The 18,297-nt window shown below is 39.5% G+C and overlaps 1 protein-coding gene across 3 annotated transcripts in view; it reads right to left on the reverse strand.

Annotated features, from left to right (window-relative positions):
• LDHD (lactate dehydrogenase D) overlaps window positions 1-18,297 on the reverse strand; it is a 1,439,596-nt gene that overhangs the window by 449,716 nt on the left and 971,583 nt on the right. For all 3 annotated transcript variants that reach the window (XM_044081223.1, XM_044081220.1, XM_044081221.1), the window contains one exon: window positions 9,266-9,425. In XM_044081223.1, the coding sequence (XP_043937158.1) occupies window positions 9,266-9,425 (160 nt within the window). The remainder of the gene's footprint in view (window positions 1-9,265; window positions 9,426-18,297) is intronic.

The following is an 18,297-nucleotide window of genomic DNA, read 5'->3' on the forward strand; positions in this document are numbered from 1 at the left end:
GTGGGACACCGAGTGTGACAGGCAGAAGAGGAGAGAGATTCTGATGCCAAAGTACAGCTTGTTGGCAGTTGCTTAGATAGTCTTTAAACCAAGCATGGGTAGATTGGCCATGATTTAGCTCTGAGAGAGCAGTAATCAATTTGCTATGGGAGACCATGTCAAAGGCCTTGGAAAGGTCCAGAAAGGTAGCTGAAACAAAGTTGCCCATGTTTCTGTAATAGTTAACAGTATTAATGAAGGACATGAGAGCTGTGGTGGTACTGTAGAAAGGGTGAAAGCCATGCTGGGTGATGGATAGAAGGCTATTTATTTGTAGACAGTTTATTATTTGCTTATGTATGCATTTCTCCAGAATTCTGGACAGAGGGGATAAGATGGCTACTGGTCGATAGACAGGTATTTATTTTATTTATTTATTTACTTAAATTTGTTGACCGGGAGTGTCCGACTGGACGTAGGTCCATTTTCAGCGGAGGCCCGGGGAGAAAAGCTCCACAGTTAAAATAAACAGGCAGTATATACATTGGATTACATAGTGATTAACAATTCACATAGCAATTACTTACAAGATATTTACATATGAAGAACATAGTACATCAATAGACAACTAGAATCTTTATCTGTGAAGTGCATACCAGACATTAACAAATGTTACAAGAAGAAGAAGTTTGTGCTGTATAATAAGTACTGGCTTATGAGCATCTGAGCTTGCTATAATCAAGGTAGTTAGTGGAGTGGAAAGAAAGGTAGTGGTTGGATGGGGTGGATGATATTAGAGTGGGAGTTGCAAGGGCATAGCCACCATGTTTTTAGTTGCGCTTTTAGTAAAGTTTTGAAGTGGGTGCATGATGGTATGGAGGTAATTGTGGGTGGGAGTCAGTTCCATAATTTGGCTATGGCGCAAGAGAATAGTGCTTCACCAGCAGAGTTATTGGCTTTAGTGATCTGCAAGTGATTTTTGCTGCTGGATCTTAGTGGTCTGGTGGTGCGATAGGGTTGGAGTAGATTCTGGAGGGATGGGACATTTAGTGGATGGTTTACTAGTTTGTGGGTGAGTGAGAGTTGATACCACTGAAGGAGGTGAGTGAGTTCAAGCCAGCCCAGTTCAGCAAGTGAGAGACAGTGGTGACTACGGTAGGATGCCCCTGTGGCGAATTTGGCGATTTTGTTGTAGCAGGTCTCTAGCTTGTTTAGATCACATTGCCTTAGGTTGGTATATATTGGAGAGGCATAAAGTAGGGTTGAGATAAGGTGGGAATTTGCTATTGAAATCTTTGCTGCTTTGGTGAGAAATTGCTTATTTCTGTACAACGCTTCTAGTTTTTTGTGGACTTTTTTATATTCATGGATATGTGAATGTCAGATTTTAGTTTATTGTCTATTTCCACTCCTAGCAATTTGGTGTGTTCAGTTGGGTATATAGTGGTGTTGTCTTTTGCCGTGATGTTAAAGTGAGAGTTGTTTTGAGTATGTTTGGTGGGTTGGAAGATGAGTAGTTTAGTTTTGTTTGGGTTGAGTATTAATCGGGCATCGGATAACCATGTTTCAACAGAGGAAAAGGCTTCCTGTGTGACTTTTTGCAGTTTTGGTAGGGACTGGGCTGAGCAGATGATGGTCAAGTCATCTGCGTATTGTATGAGTGTGCCATGTTTGGTGACAGAGGCTAGATTATTGGTGTAAACAGAGAAGAGTAGGGGTCCAAGGATGGATCCTTGGGAACCCCTATGGAGACAGCTAGTTGGGGAGATATGTCATTCTGCCATACAACAAATTGTTGGCGGTCAGACAGGTAACTCTGAAACCAGTTGGTGACCGATTGTGAGAAGGATAGGTTACTGAGGACAGAGATAAGTTGCTTGTGTGGGACCATGTCAAATGCTTTAGATAGGTCTAGGAAAGTAGCAGAGGAGAGATAGCCATTGTTTTTATGCTGAAGGATAGTGTTAGTAAAGGAGAGTAAGGCAGTGGTGGTGCTAAGGTTTGGCTGGAAACCATGCTGAGTACTGGAAAGGAGGTTGTTAGTAAGGAGGTAGTCTGAGACCAGAGAGTATATGCATCTCTCTAGTATTTTGGAGAGTGGAGAGAGAATAGCTATGGGGCGGTAATTGGTTAGTTCTGTGGAGGGTCCGCCTTTGTGAAGGGGAATTATATGTGATACTTTCCACAGTGTGGGAACGTAACTTTCTGACAGAGATCGGTTAATCAAGATGGATACTGGGTAGGCCAGAGCATCAGCTGCGATTTGTAGGTATTCACTTGGGAGGCTGTCTGCTGCTAATTTGATAGGTTTAAGTTTAGTTAAGAGTTTTTTATGTTGGAGGTAGGTACAGGAGAAAAAGAGAAGGCAGTGGGGAGATTACTAGTTGAAGGGTGTGGGTTGGAGGGGAGGGGGGATTGTGTTGTTTAGCTAGTGATAGTATGGTTTGGGTGAAGTGTGTGTTGAATGAGGTAGCAATATTTTCTGAGGAGTGAGGGATGTTAGGAGGAGGGGTACTGACTTTACCTGGGTGGAGGATGGAGTTTATGGAGGACCAGAATTGTTTGGGACTGTGTTGTGAGGAGACTAGGGCAGACTGGTAGTATTGGGATTTGTCCTGTTTTATTAGCTTTTTGACTCTATTGCGTAGTTCTAGGAATTTGTCTAGCTGAGGGGGTTTTGGTTTTGCGCCAATGCTCCCAGGCTTTATCCCTGTTTTTCATTTCTGACTTAGTGGTTTTCTGTAGCCATGGGGAGGGTTGTGCTTTGTTTCTGGAGAATCTTATGGGGGCATGGTAATTAAGCATGTTCAGGAAGGTAGTATTAAACAATTCAACTGCATCATCTAGACTGAGGTACTTTAGAGGATGCCAGTTACATTCTTTGAGGGATGAGATGAATGTGAGTGGGTTAAAGTTTTTTACGTATTTGACGGTAGATGACAGGTTTAGCTCGGTATAGGTATTTTTTGAGTAGGAATGTTGGGGAGTGATCACTGAGGCTATCTGATAAGCAGCCTGTTATATATGACTGGGGGCTCTTACTGACTAGTATCCAATCCAGGGTAGTGTGCTTGGTGGAGTTTTTAATTATCCTGGTTGGTGACTGGACTAGCCGAGTGAAGCCATGAAGGTGTACATGATGGGTTGGATTGTTGCCAGAACAGGATTGCCAGTCAATATTGAAATCACCTAAGATGATAGTTTCTTGGGGGAGATGGTGGGTAGACCAGCTGAGGAGGTTTTCTAGGGGAGGGATGTTTTGGCCAGGTGGGAAGTAGCATCCAATTATGTTGATGGTTTTGTTTTTGGTTAATTTTGAGGTTGGTATATATTATTTCTTCATTGCCTATTTGTGGAGCTGATTATTTTAAGATCTGGATGTTTAGATGCTGTTTAAATATTATAGCTACACCACCTCCTTTTTTGTTTAGCCGGTCTACTCTTAGTATGCTGTAACCTGTAGGGAGTATTTGCTCACTGGTAATGTGAGGTTTTAGCCAGGTTTCTGTCAGGATGACTATATCTGGGGAGTACAAGTCTATGGTGGCATGGAGTTCATGGACTTTGTTAGATATACTTCTAATATTTAGGCATAGCAGAAGGAAGTCACTTGGCTTTCTATTGGCTATAATATGGGAGAAGTTGTGGTTTCTAGTCTGATTATGAAAAATGGGGTTGGAGATGGTAGGGCCAGGGTTGGGGTGGATGTCTCCACTTAGGGCTAGTTTTGATAAGCATAAGATTATTAGTTTTCTCAGTTTTTGAATGTGTTTGTTTATAAGGGAAACTTTATGATCTAATGAGTTTCCCCCTTTATGTAATGGGATAATGTGTGAAATCTTCCAAACAGCAGGGACTTGCTGCTCAGATATGGATTGGTTAATAAGGATAGACACAGGGTATGCAATTACATCTGCAGCAAGTCTAAGAAAATCTGTTGGTAGATTATTTGCAGCTAGGGTTGTTTTTAGTTTTTTTAACAATTTCTTAATGGAGTCGGTTGATACTGGCTGTAATGAGATGGTGTTTTTGCTCTGAATTATTGGGGTGGTTGAAGTGGTGGTGAGGAACTGACTAGTGGTCAGGGTGATAATAGCCTCGGTGAAGTATTTCTTGAATTCAGTTGCTATGATATCTGTACTGGAGCTGGATGGAGAAGGGGTAGTGGCTTTGCCTGGTAGGAGAATTTTATTAATGACAGACCAGAATTTTGTTGGATTGTTTTGGTGTTTAGTTTGGATATAGCGGTAGTTGTTAATATTATCTCGCTTGATTTGTCTTTTTGCTTTATTTTTGAGCTCTTGGTAGGCTTACCTATCGGATTGTGTTTTTGGTTTTTCCTGGTTTCTTTGCTTAGCAACAGGGCACTGTTAGAGTTGATTCTTATGGATCTGGGAGGTACTAGTATATTCAGGATATTTAGGAAGAATTTGACTGCTTCAGGATATTTAGGAAGAAGGTGACTACTTCCTCTAGGGGAAGTTGTTTGACAGGGGATCCAATTACAGTACTTGAGGGTGGATTAGAAATTCTCAGGGTTAAAGTTACTTGTATTCCTCATTTGTGGATAGATGGTGTGCTTTGTAGGGTATGATCTTTGTCTGAGTAGAAATGTGGTGGTGGGGGGTGATCACTGAGGCTGTCTGGGAGACAGCCTGTGTTGATGGGTGATGGTAGGAGTATTAGTTAATATCCAGTCTAGCATGGATTGTTTGTTAGATGTCTTATCAAACCTGGTGGCCATTTGTATAAGTTGGGTAAAATTGTGTAGATGAATACAATTGATGGGGTTGTAAGAATTACATGTTGACCATCGATATTGCAGTCACCCATGATAACTGCTTCTTGGGAAAGTGTACTTGTAGTCCAGTGTTGTATATTTTATAATGTGAGGATGTTGTTTCCAGGTGGAATATAGACGCCTATTATGTTTCATGTTTCTTGGTGTTCATTTTCAGTTTGGTAAAAATTACTTCTGCATTGTCGAAGTTGGGGTGATCACTATGTCTGGTTTCTAGGGTAAGGTCATTTTTATACAGGATGGCAATATATCCTCCTTTTTTCTTGAGTTGGTAGACTCATAGTATGTTGTAGCAGGGGGTAATAGTTCATCATCAGTGATGGTATGTTTTAGCCATGTTTCAGTTATTAGAGTGGCGAACCACTTTGCAGTTAAGCCATGATAAAGGACAAATTATTATTCCAGGGATAAAAATTCAAAGAAGGATATTCCAGGGTGACTCTGTCACCACTTCTCTTTTGTCTTGCCCTTAATCCATTAAGCTGTCTACTTAACATATTAGGTCATGGCTACAATTTGGCTCCCAGAAAACAACAAAGTGTAAAGACTTCTCATCTTCTTTTTGTGGATGATTTAAAACTATATAGTTAGTCAGATGAAGAACTGAAAGCACAACTACAAGTGGTCAAAACTTTCTCAGGTGATAAGAATGTCATTTGGTCTTGATAAATGTATAATGGCAAACTTTAAAGAAGGAAAGTTGCAGCACCAAGAAAACATCAGTTTGGCACAGGAATGTGATATAAAAGAACTTGAGCAAGAGGGAGTGTATAAATATTTGGGAATAGAGGACAGATCATCAATAAAACATTAACAAATGAAACTTAGTAAGGAATATTTTAGAAGACTAAAATTAATATTGAAAACAGTTTGACACCCAGGAAAAAAGTCCAGGCAATAAACCAATTTAAGTTTTGGAGTGATTTACTGGCCCCAAAAGGTACTGCATCACCTGGGCAGGAAAACAAGAAAAATGTTTCATGCTTATCAAATGATTTATAAAAATCAGTGTATACCAAGATAAAATATGCCCCTTTTCTGAAGGAGGAATGGGCATCCTCAAAATTGAATACATGTACAGATCCTTAATCATAGGGCTGCACACATACCTGCTGACCTGACCAAGATCCAAATGTAGTGAAAGTTTTAAAACATGAGAAGAATATGTCTAAGATGACTTCCCTGCTTAGTTTAGCATAATACCATAAGTAGACAAAAATCAGGCAGCAACTGAATGTGACAAAAAACAAAAGAAAAAATATAAGGAAAAGGATCAGATGAGAAGGTAAGACGTGAAAATTTCTTAAATATAGTTGCAAGTACATAAAACTCTTGGAACAACCTCATGTTGATCTGGACCAAATTGCAGGAATAGTTAAGGAGAGGTGGAGTTAAACTAAAAGATGAAAGGTTAATATTGGAGGCCCAGGATAGTGGACTACGTACATGTTGGTTGACAAAGCCCATTGAAAATGTGGGAGAAACAGAATATAGGTTTTGTAAAACAGAAATGGAAATAGTTGCACATCTTTTTGCTGGGTGTGATGCACTAATGGCAGAAGGACTGTATAGTGAAAAACATAATAATGTGGCAAGACTGTTGCACTGGGGATTGTGCAAACATTATAATACTGAAGTAGCTGAGAAGCATTAGAAACATGGGCCACAAAACATTATAGAAAACTATTAAGTTTATTTCATATGGGATCACCCATTACCAAGAGTTCAAAATATAGATGCAAGAAAACCAGATGTAGTCCAGGAAAAGAAGATAAAAGTAGTATTGATCATCGAAATTGCTACACCCAGTGACTACAGTATCTTCTGTACAGAGAGAACAAAGTCATAAAATACCAGAATTTACAGGCAGAAATGAGGGCAATGTGGAAGAAGGATACCCAGACAGTCCCAATAATAGTAGGAGCAATGGGTCTTATAAAAAAGAATTTACAGTCATACTTAGATATGTTACCGACAGATACATGTAACTCCATATGAGTTGCAGTAGGAGTCAGTTCTGGGAACATTGCGTGTACTGGGCAGCGCACTTGGCTAACATCAAAAACTGAAACAATACTAATTTCATGAACTTTTATCATACCTTGATTTAGGAATAGGGTCCATTCTTATCGTATTAGAAACCCAAAAGGCCTGGAAAAATTAAACCCACAACAATAAGGCTGCTAGTGAGGGGTATATATATAGACAAAAGAGCTACAAAGCATAAATAAAAGTGCCTGTGTACAGCAAATACAGATCTGCTATTCTCCCAACGCTATTAAATCACAACTGGAGAGGCACCACAGATCAAGGGAGATCTCTATATGTCTACATAATTACAACAAAAGGCTATCAGTGCAACTGTGACACTATTGTAAATCTAAGCAATCCCAACAAACATTTAAATATAAGTATACCAGTCTACACAATGCAGAGGGGTATACTGTTGTGCTGTGCAACCTACTTCTGTACAACAGGAATTATCTCCTTTTATAGTGTAGAATACTAACTGTATTGCACCTATAATACTGCACTCCACATTGCATACCCAATACATTATGTACACCTAGGAAGCATAATGCTGCTCTGCTGTCTGCCAACAGTATGCTCTACTTGTGTCCTGCAACAAACAGGGTGCTTGTGTAATATGGGTGCCATGCTCCACAAAGGGTGCTTGTATAATGTGGGTGGCATGCTACATAAAGGGTGCTTGTGTAATGTGGGCTGCATGCTGCTCTGCTAGCAACAGTGTGCTCTACTCATTTTCTGAGGCAAACAGGGTGTTTGTATAATGTGGGCTGCATGGAGCACATAGGGTGCTTGTGTAATGTGGGCTGCATGGAGCACAGGGTGCTTGTGTAATGTGGGCTGCATGGAGCACATAGGGTGCTTGTGTAATGTGGGCTGCATGGTGCATATAGGATGCTTATGTAATGTGGGTGCCATGCTGCACAAAGGGTGCTTGTGTAATGTAGGTGGCATGCTGCACAAAGGGTGCTTGTGTAATGTTGATGGCATGCTGCACAAAGGGTGCTTGTGTAATGTGGGCTGCATGCTGCACATAGGGTGCTTGTGTAATGTAGACTGCATGCTGCTCTGCTGTCTAGCAACAGTGTGCTCTACTCACCTCCTGAAGCACATAGGGTGTTTGTATAATGTGGGCTGCGTGGAGCACATAGGGTGCTTGTGTAATGTAGGCTGTGTGGAGCACATAGGGTGCGTGTGGAATGAGGGCTACATGCATCACATAGGGTGCGTGTGGAATGTGGGCTACATGCAGCACATAGGGTGCTTGTGGAATGTGGGCTGCATGCAGCACATAGGGTGCTTGTGGAATGTGGGCTGCATGCAGCATATAGGGTGCTTGTGGAATGTGGGCTGCATGCAACACACAAGGTGCTTGTGGAATGTGGGCTGCATGTCGAATGTGGGTTGCATTTATTTATTTATTTTATTATTTATTTATTTATTTAACATTTGTTGACCAGGAAAGTCCGACTAGGCCCAGGGAGAAACACTCCACATGGGTGCTTGTGGAATGTAGGCTGCATGCAGCACATAAGGTGCTCGTGTAATGTGGGCTGCATGTTGCTCTGCTGTACTATACCATCTCTCTACTTATCTTAATATGTAGTCTTATTATCTAGATATACAGTGCTGCCTTGCTGTGTGCCCCCCTGCCACTCTGCTGCCATTAGGGTCTGCATGTCATCCTGCTGTATTACTGAAAGGGTCTGCATGCCATGCTGCTGTATTACTGTAAAGGTCTGCGTGCCACCCTGCGCTCTGTACACTTCTGGTCCTCTTAGAACACCACTCTTGAGTGCTACCCTGATATAACAGCTTAGTACACTTGCAACATGACCGTCATATAGTACAATACTACTGTGTGCTTCTCATTCCATTGGTTAGAACACTGTGAACTTTGACCTCAGAGAAGACAAATACAGGAACAGTTATTTTTTTTCTGAACAGCACATCTGCTTACTGGGTACACAGACCCCTGTCTGTTTTATGTGACATACCTGTGTGGGCTGATCTTAGAATTCAGTGTGCAGTTCTTATGTACATCCAGGACTGCTGCAAAGTCACTACAGACAGTGATATTTTATACTGATAATTTTCTTAACTGGCCTGGGAAAAGAACATAGAATGAAGAAGAATGGAGAAATGTTTATGATGCAAGAGCCAAAAGTGGTTCTTTTTCCTCCAGGATTAATAAAAACTACAGAATAATGCAGCAAAAGGGCATTTAAAGGAGTATTGAAGTACTCAAAATTACTTTATAACAGAAACTAAAGTAATCCTCTGCAAGGTCATCTTGAATGTTCATCAGAACCTTGTATGTATTTATTTATGTCTTATCCAAGACATCTTAAAATAGCACTTGTTTGCCTGCAGGATTTTGCCAAGACTAATATATAAAATGAAAACCACTAACTTGTAAACAACAAATCAGTACAGAGAGAAGACCTTCTTTCTTACCTCGTACGTCTATCCTTTCCTGCTGTCTGCAGTACCCTTCCATCTGCCAGGACCACTTCCAGATTGATCACATTTTCCCGCATAGTCCCATAGCGCACAGCATTTGTCCCTGAAGCACTTGTAGCAGCCATTCCACACAATGAGGCATCTGCACCTGGATCTGCAAAGCAATTTGGTGGGGGGGGATTAGAGGAACTATGTGATATTATGTGTTGTACAACATAACACTACAGCTCAAGTAAGGTGAGAAATATATGCTTAGGAATGAGAAGGTTACAACTTTAAGTTCTTCAGTGAGGAACTGCAAATTTAAAACAAAAGAGCAGCAAAGTAAATAAAAAATAACTTGAGCATTGTCTAGCTTCACTTTGTACTAAATCATCCTGATTACATGAGACTTGAAGAATTTCATAAATGCTTTTATTTTTCCCACCAGAATTTTATAATTCAATAATAAGAATCAAGTTTCAAGGGGGAAATATGATTCTGAAACTTCTGTCCCTGCTCTTACTAATGCAAAACACTTTGTCTATTAAAAATAAGTACTGCAGGCAGAACTGATGTTTCTCCAGATATGTGCAACGTCTTTTGCACAGACACACCAAAGTTTTAAAGAGTAATGGAAGAAAAGCAATATTAGTCTCTAAATGCTTCACATCCACCACCCAGCTCTCATGAATCGTGCACGCACACACACATGCATATGCCACATGTCTCCCATACATATGAATTTAGTTGAATATTGCGGTCCTTTTTAATTTCCATACTACTGACTGTTTTCTCTCTCCTTAGAAGACAGTGTAGGTGGCTTGGGCTATATCGAATTGTACCGATAGGGATTTTAAAGTACAATTTTCAGATGTGTGGTGGTTATCTGGTAACAGCGCATATGCAAATGTTGTCTTTCTTTGCAATGATGACTGATCACAAATGCATCTTAAACTCTAAGCTTTGCATTTATCTACTTGTGAGTTACAGGCACCTTCTATGGAAAATACTGTACAGAACTGGTATTAATATAAAACAAATTGTTTTCAGAGCGAAATGTATGACTGAGTGAAATTCACAACTAAGTTAAACATACATGCATTAAATGTAATGGTTGGTCTAAATCTTGCAGTATGCAAAATGTATAACATATATGTAAAAAACTGCACTGAACACGTGACTGATTTTAGTGGAAATGCACCAAGAGTAAAAAATTTAACATAAATGTGGACTGTCAAACATGTTCAAAGAGTAGAGTACCTTATTTAATTAAACACTGGCATGTTGGACTCTGCTTCATACCTCTCAATCTCTCGGTGCAAGAAATCTGGACAAATATTTTTGAAGGATATGAAGTCAAACTCAAATGTCTGTCATTATTTAGTCAAGTCAATCCTTAATGACTGCAGGCAGAACTGTTGTTTCTCCAGATATGTGCAACGTCTTTTGCACAGACACACCAAAGTTTTAAAGAGTAATGGAAGAAAAGCAATATTAGTCTCTAAATGCTTCACATCCACCACCCAGTCCTGTCCTGGATAAGACATAAATAAATCAGTCATCATTGCAAAGAAATTTTTATGAGAAACAGAACAAAAATATGAGGCAAAAATCTGGACAGCCATGAGGCATGCTCTGCCTTCACAAAGATTTAAGAAGCTTCAAATAGGAACAGCATCATCCAAATTTAAACCAAACAACAAACCCAGAACGCGAGACTCAAAGCAGAGAAAGCAACAGCTACTGGTCAGTTTTCCTTCAGAAGGATACACAGTGGACTGCAGCTCTGGAATGCACTGTCTGGGAGATTGCACAACTACTGTTTGGAATCATACATCAGAGAGATATAAAATTAGTTATGTTTTAGCTACCTGTAGTGGTATCTGTTTAAGTCCATTTAAATTGTACCTCTTTGTGCAAGTAAATAAAACGATTGCATATTTAATCTTAGAAAGTGCATTGCTTTATTTTATTCATTTCAAATAAACAATTTTACTAATGAAGTTTAAAGCTGGTTGGTAGTTTATTAGCTAAAGGGTGTATGTACATTAAATAGGTACAACACATTAATGGCTAGCTCCTGCCTTTTGAAGACTAACCATTTTACCTACAGCCAAACACCTATATTGTGGTTGTTTTTTTTTTAAGGATAAACAAATTATGTTCTTGGTGTGTTGGAGTGGCAAAGCTGGTAACAATGTTATAGTAAAGCTGGAGAAGAGGAAACCATTAACTCCTGAAACATTAAACAATTGTGTTTGTGTGTGTGTGTGTCTAACTAAAAAAAATAATATTAGATATGTTTTCAATTATGTTTGGTAAAATAAAAGCAGAAGGCACTATGGTGGAACTGAGGCGGATGACATCCTGTGGAGTCAATGCATATACTCTGCTCTGCAGCTGCTCAGTGTAAAGCTTATCTGGGTATGGCAGGTGTTCATCATTATCTGACACAGCAGCATGCATTTGCCATCAACTTTTAAGACCAGTTATCTTTCACACATTATTTTGTGGTCTGCAGTGTGGATAAGAAGACTATTATGCACCTGATAATCACATATGTCACTGGGATGACATCAGGTTTTCCTGTATGTGATACTCTACCAGTTGATTTTCAGCTTGTCAATCAGCAGAGTCATGCATTTTAACTAAGGCTCTACAAAGTACCAAAGTGTCAGACTCTTGTATTACGTATGCATGATTTACTTTTATACTGAAAATTTGGGTTACCATTCCTAGCTTTCAATAAGCCACAAAACCTAGGAGAATTCTAAGTGTGAGAATTTGAAAATAAATTTTGTACTGTTTATTTTTAAATGATCATTATCAGATTTTGACCCTGTGGTACCAGATTGTGGCCAGAATATAAAAAAATACACAAAATAAGCACATAGTTTCTGCTGAGAGCCATCTAGCCCCAGAGCTCAAAAAATTATTGTGACGTCCCTGCACTGGTCCACTAATCAATGAGCCTCAATCCTCACCATTAACACCAGTGAGGGACGTGCATATTGGGAGGATAACAAGTACACACACACAGTAAAGTACAATTTCCCTTAACAGCACACAGAGATCAGTCAGTCTGGGGCTGGTTTCTCCCTCTTTCTCCTGTTGAGTTGTACATTACTTTAAGAATGAAGACAGATACAGTTCTTTCTCTCTTTCAGTGGCTTTTATTAACTACAGTACACACGTGCGGGAGCTTCATGGAAAGCACCAGGGAGACTCCCAGAACAAAGGAATAAACAAGCTTATATACTGGTGATATTGCTGACAGTACAGAAATATAAAACTGAACCAATTAGATTATACAGGGCAATTAACCAATCAAAGGTTTACCCGTAAACATAAGACAATTCACATCATCATATCTCCAGGCAAAAGAGAAAATCAGATACACTTCCATAAGAGGCACATTTCCTGCTTTCAGACAGACTCTTGTTTGTTCAGTATTTTTCCATTACTCACAATTCAGAGTTCACAGTACTCAGTACATCTCAGTTTATACAAACTGTCACATACTCAATTCCCTTGAAACACATGCTTTGGCTGTTCATATTCTACACTCCAGATCCCCAATAAGACTCCCCACTGGCACAACTATAGAGTTGAGTCCTTAGCCAGGGTTCTAAGCCAAGGCCTTCCAGCATTCTCCCTGTTCAACCAGTGCTTCCTGTCCCTGCCTAAGTAGCTGACACACAAACACACACACACACTTTGATATTTGATTTATACACAAACACACCCCTTGGAAAGGCTGGCACAGGTTTACTCGTTATGCCCCCTTCTTCCCAGACCATAAGGTAGTTAGCACTGCCACCAGAACCCCTACTTATCAGCTACTATAAGGCCCTTCCCAAAGGGTGATCAATTCTACTGTGTAATGATACAGTTCAAATAAGTGTCACGAGAACTTTTAATGCCATTCAAGAGTGGCCTGTACAGTATCACCAAATACATATGCAAGTACTCTCAGAGCTTAAATATGTCTAAAAAACCAGTTGCAATTAAAAGGTTTAAATATATTTAATAAATAAAAGAACAAGACAATATTTAAGAACTCAACACAGTGACAGCAGAGTTCAGAATCACAGGAAATGTTTTAAAACAACATTGCAGGACAGTCTCACATAAAGACAGAAAACATCTAGACTGATCTTACTACTTCGTATCTATCTCTAAGAGAAATACCATGATGTAAGTTTTACTTACAGGCAAATGCAAGTGCTGAATGGATGTTGACAGGTCCAAGACAAGATACAAAATGCACTGATTCACTCTCTGAGATTGTTCTTAAATTACTATCAAACATTTCTGCTGGGTTATCTCAGATTACATCATTCTTATCACTTCTGCCCTTCGTTCCCAGGCTAACAGGAACCAAAAGAATTCAACATATCTCTGTCAAAAATACTTATCTCTTATATAAACAACTGCTAGGAAGTCACAGAGCAATACAAAAACACTTTGCATTTGAAACCTAGTAATTATCTCTGTCTCAAGACAATAGAAAGAAACCCCTAGCACTAGACATCCTGTCTCTTAGCTGTGATAAACTAACTTTATAGCACATCGTAAAAATCTTTATTTGCTTAGAGTTTGCAAGGTGAGTCTATATATTCCAGCCTTTACCATCAACACATACATTTGCATAGGCATGTAGTTTATACACATTTCTGCTCTTTTCCAGCAGGGTGAACTATGGTTATATTCTTGAAGCTCAGTACAGAACATATAGTTTTCTTACATTTGTAAGACAAGCAACAAGCATGCAAATCATATTACTATTCACAAATGACACAGAATTATTTACAAAATTTTAGCTAGCTGATCTGGCAGCCTTCACACTCATCTTGAGGCAAAATATTGTACTCTGTACTTGCATCTACTCAGCATTCTGTTAATTCTCAGTATTTCAATCCAGAAGCATAACTTACATGCCTGCTTTTGCCCTTCTGATGCATTTTAATATCTGACTGTACTAACAGCACTCATGATGCACTTTAAGACATTGTTGTGTCCTCTGTTTTATTTCAGTAGTATTAATTCTTTTCTTTGAGGAGTTTTTCTCCTTGAGTCACCACTAAAAAGAGACAATGCCCATATTTCTGTTCAACCACCTGCATTATTTGAGCACACTTGTTTTTATTTATTTACTTTTATTTTATTTTATTTTTTTGCAGCTCATCCAAATGCCACTTTAACACAGAATCTGCAGAACTGATTAAAATACAGGAGAGAACATCCTTTCCTGTTTAGGGCCACAACTGGTGCATGAAGCATGAATTAAAAGTGTGCAATTGTTTTTCTGTGCCCTATCTTGAATTTTCATATACCTCTCTTTTTCATACCAGCTACTGCTTCAACACATCTTAGTTCTCATTTTCATCCTATTTAACTCACTTTTATCTTTTTTTACAAATATACTTTTAGAATTTTAATTACCTCAAATGCACACCGATAGTTTTGGTTTTACTTGTTCTGCATACATATGCAGCTTTCTATAAGGGTACTTATAAATTAAAAAAAACACTCCTTGCCTGATTATTTGTTATAACACAAACAATACTAGGCTTGTTATCAGCAACTCAAAATTCCAAGTCATTAGATGTTAGTATTACTAAGCTGATGAATACTGCTGCAGTTTTTTTTATAAGTCATAGTGTTCTCCTAATGAACAAACGACAGTTAAATAACAAATCCCTTTTGTGCTCACAATAATTCCTGAAATTTTCTTTAAGTGGTGCTATTCTGTATTTATCCTCTTCAAGAAAAGCAAAACGGTTAAATGTCTAATGTTTTTTTTTTTATCCACTGACATTCAAGAATGCTGCAGCTGAACATTTTCGGTTTCTAATTCACTTGGCAGTGAGAAATAAAATCAGATTTCTAAATGCAAAGCTTCCAGTTGTGTGATAGAATTTTGGGTGGTTGCAGATAAAGCATATTTCTGCTGAAAAATATATTTTGAAATTCCACTCACTGAACCTTTTGAAAGCCAATATATCTCTTCACTGTTTTGATATGTTTCTATAATTCTGGCAGATGTCTGCTGGCTTGTGACATCAAATCATGTCCAATGGCTTAACAGAAAGACACTGGAATTGGCTAACCTCCAGGATGAAAAAATTCAGACCAATTCTTCTCTAGACGAACCCACAACAACCAGTTAGATTAATGTTCCAATACTGATAACATAGTACAATATACGGGGGGGGGTATGGAATTCTGGAGTGTGCTGCCCTTCAGACTAGATGTTAAACCAATGTTCCAATCTGTTTGCGTTAGTGGTGGCTTAGCTAGATGTAAAAGATCCCACAGCACCTATCAAAAAGGAGAGGTGGAAATTACCAATGTTCTGGCCAAATTTCCCCATTAGTATAACCACCACCTCAGATCCCCCCAGAAGAAAGGCTAGTGGGACTAACCCTGTCAACAAAGGATAAGTTAAAAATAAATAAATAAACTATACAACATATATAAATCGCATTAACATTACAGCAATATAACCCACACCTAAAACTACATACATACATATACGTAGTAATTTATCTGTTATTAAAGTTATATACCCCATACCTAACACCATGCATGTATCTACTCCATTAGGTAGGCGAGGAGACTGGTCAGAGGATCCTTTTAGGTCTCAATTTTGCCTCTGGACAAAGTAGCACAATGTTGATAAACATACAATGAGATAAATTCACACAAATAAATTAAAACTGCATTCTTACACAAATAAACAATGTTGAAGGTGCCTAAAAGCAAGGACAGCAAATTCAAATTTCACTTTCAGCCAGCCAGTGACTGCTGTGATGGTACATACCACCAATACGGGTAATTTTCTATTAAAACAGAAGAGCTACTTTGCTAGACACAATTGGAGATGATAGTCAGACACATTACAAAAAGGCAAACAACCAAAGGCTCAACAATATGATAACTAAGAACAAAGCACAAATGATGAAACAATTCAAGTAAAGTCAGAGGCAAGTTGTTGTATCTTTTGGCTTTTCCCGGTGATAAAGCAAAATAATGATGCTACAGACAAGTTATAAAAGCTAGTGTAACAAGAAATAAAGCTAAATGTAAAAACTATCTAGAAATCAGCAGCTCAAAACTATCTCAACTTCATAGGTAGGTACTAGGCTATTGGCCCTAGGGCCTATATAAGCCTAGCCAAAAATGTACCCTGGCTTTCGCCACCCAAGAAAATTATTTTCCTGTGCCCCTGTCGAGCAGAGCCCCAGAAGTGATCTCTGGGGTGAATTGTGAATTTCCTATTTCTCATCCAGTCATCAAGGATTTTCTTGAAGAGTGCTAATGAGGAGCCCTGTTTGACATAGGTAGTCTGTTCCAGAGTATGGGAAGTCTCGGGGACAGGAATCTATCCTTCCAGCATGTTCTGTTTATTAATAAATAAGGTAACCTGGTCACCAACACGATAAACAACCTTGAAATTAGACAGTATGATGACCCAGAAGGTAAAACAATAAAGCATAGAACCGAGGAAACAGGAAACAGAAGTTTAATCCACAAGCCACAAACAGTTCACATAAACGCCTCCGAATACAAATGTTCTGTTTATTGTGGTGACAAGGTTTAGGTCCCTAGAGCGTGTAGCTCGGAGGGATTGGGATTTCTTTAAGTGGAGCATGTCTGGGTTTGACAGCTTTGTATGTTAGGCAGAGATCGCCTCTGAGTAGGCGATATGTGATGGAGTAATGCTGGAGTTTTTCGAGACGGTCTGCGTAGGGCATCTGTTTGAGGCCAGTAATCCTCTTTGTGAGGTATTTCTGTGGCCTTTCCAGTTGTTGTTGATGAATTGTGAGGTACATACCAAAAGGGGCGTTGTACTCTATAATGGGTCTAATGAGTGACGAGTAGAAGGGAACAATGACCTCTTTTTTCTGGATGAGAAACCTTTTGTGATGAGGTGAACCACGTAAAAGGATTTCCTGACCACTGTGGCGATGCTATTATCAAAGGAGAGACTACTATCCACCTGTGTTCCAAGGTCTCATCACATTTTCAGCATTAAGTAGACTACCAGCTATGTGGTGGTTTATGAGTACAGAGTTTTTACCAAAGGGAATGACAATACACTTTTTGGCATTGAGCTTCAGGCCATGGCTTTGACACCAGGTATCTGTCCCAGTGAGGCCCTTTTGTAGTATGTCCACATCGTTAGGAGTTTTGATTATGGCTCCTAATTTGCAGTCATCTGCAAACTTTGTTAGCTTGTACTTCAGAGAAGTAGATCCCAAACAGGAGATGACCCAGGACTAAACCCTGTGGTACTCCACTTGTCACTGGTCTGAAGTTGGATTTGGAGTCTGCTACTTTCACAGTGTGGGTTCTGTCCATGAGCCAGTTGGCAACCCATCTTGTGACATACGGATTTATACCTAGTTTAGTAAGCTTATCTATAATTCCAGAGTGGGGGATGAGATCGAAAGCCTTGGTGAAATCTAGATAAGCTGTGTGAACCACCTTACCCTCATCGATGGCTTTGGTGACTGCTTCAAAAGAAGTCAATCAGGTTTAGGAGACATGATCTGCCTTTTACAAATCTGAACTGGGTAGGGTCCAGAGTTTGGAGATTACCAATGTCTTTGTTTATGAGTTCCATGATGATACATTCCATGGCCTTGCAGACCAGGCTTGTCAGGCTAACGGGGCAGTAGTTCCCGGGGTCCGTCATGGCTCCCCCTTTCTGGAGTGGGATAACCATCATGGTGCGCCATTCAGTGGGCACAAAGCCTGAGGTGAGTATATGATTGAACATGGTACTTAGGTAGGGTGCCAGTTCATTCTGTAGTTTGTGTAGAACGCAGCCTGGGATATTGTCAGGTCCATGGATGCTGTGTTTTTGGCTTTGGAGAGTGTGTTTTTTACCTGTGCAGCTGTGATTACAGGAACGTTGCATTCTTCCGGTATAGAGATGGGCCCTCTAGGGGGTGAGAGGGGAGTAAAGTTAGCACTGAACCTATCTGCCAGGATGCTGGCAATATCAGTTGGTTCTGTATATTTAGTGCCATTGT

This window comes from Protopterus annectens, chromosome 8.part0, assembly GCF_019279795.1.
Source record: "Protopterus annectens isolate FY-2018-M chromosome 8.part0, PAN1.0, whole genome shotgun sequence".
Taxonomy (NCBI): domain Eukaryota; kingdom Metazoa; phylum Chordata; order Ceratodontiformes; family Protopteridae; genus Protopterus; species Protopterus annectens.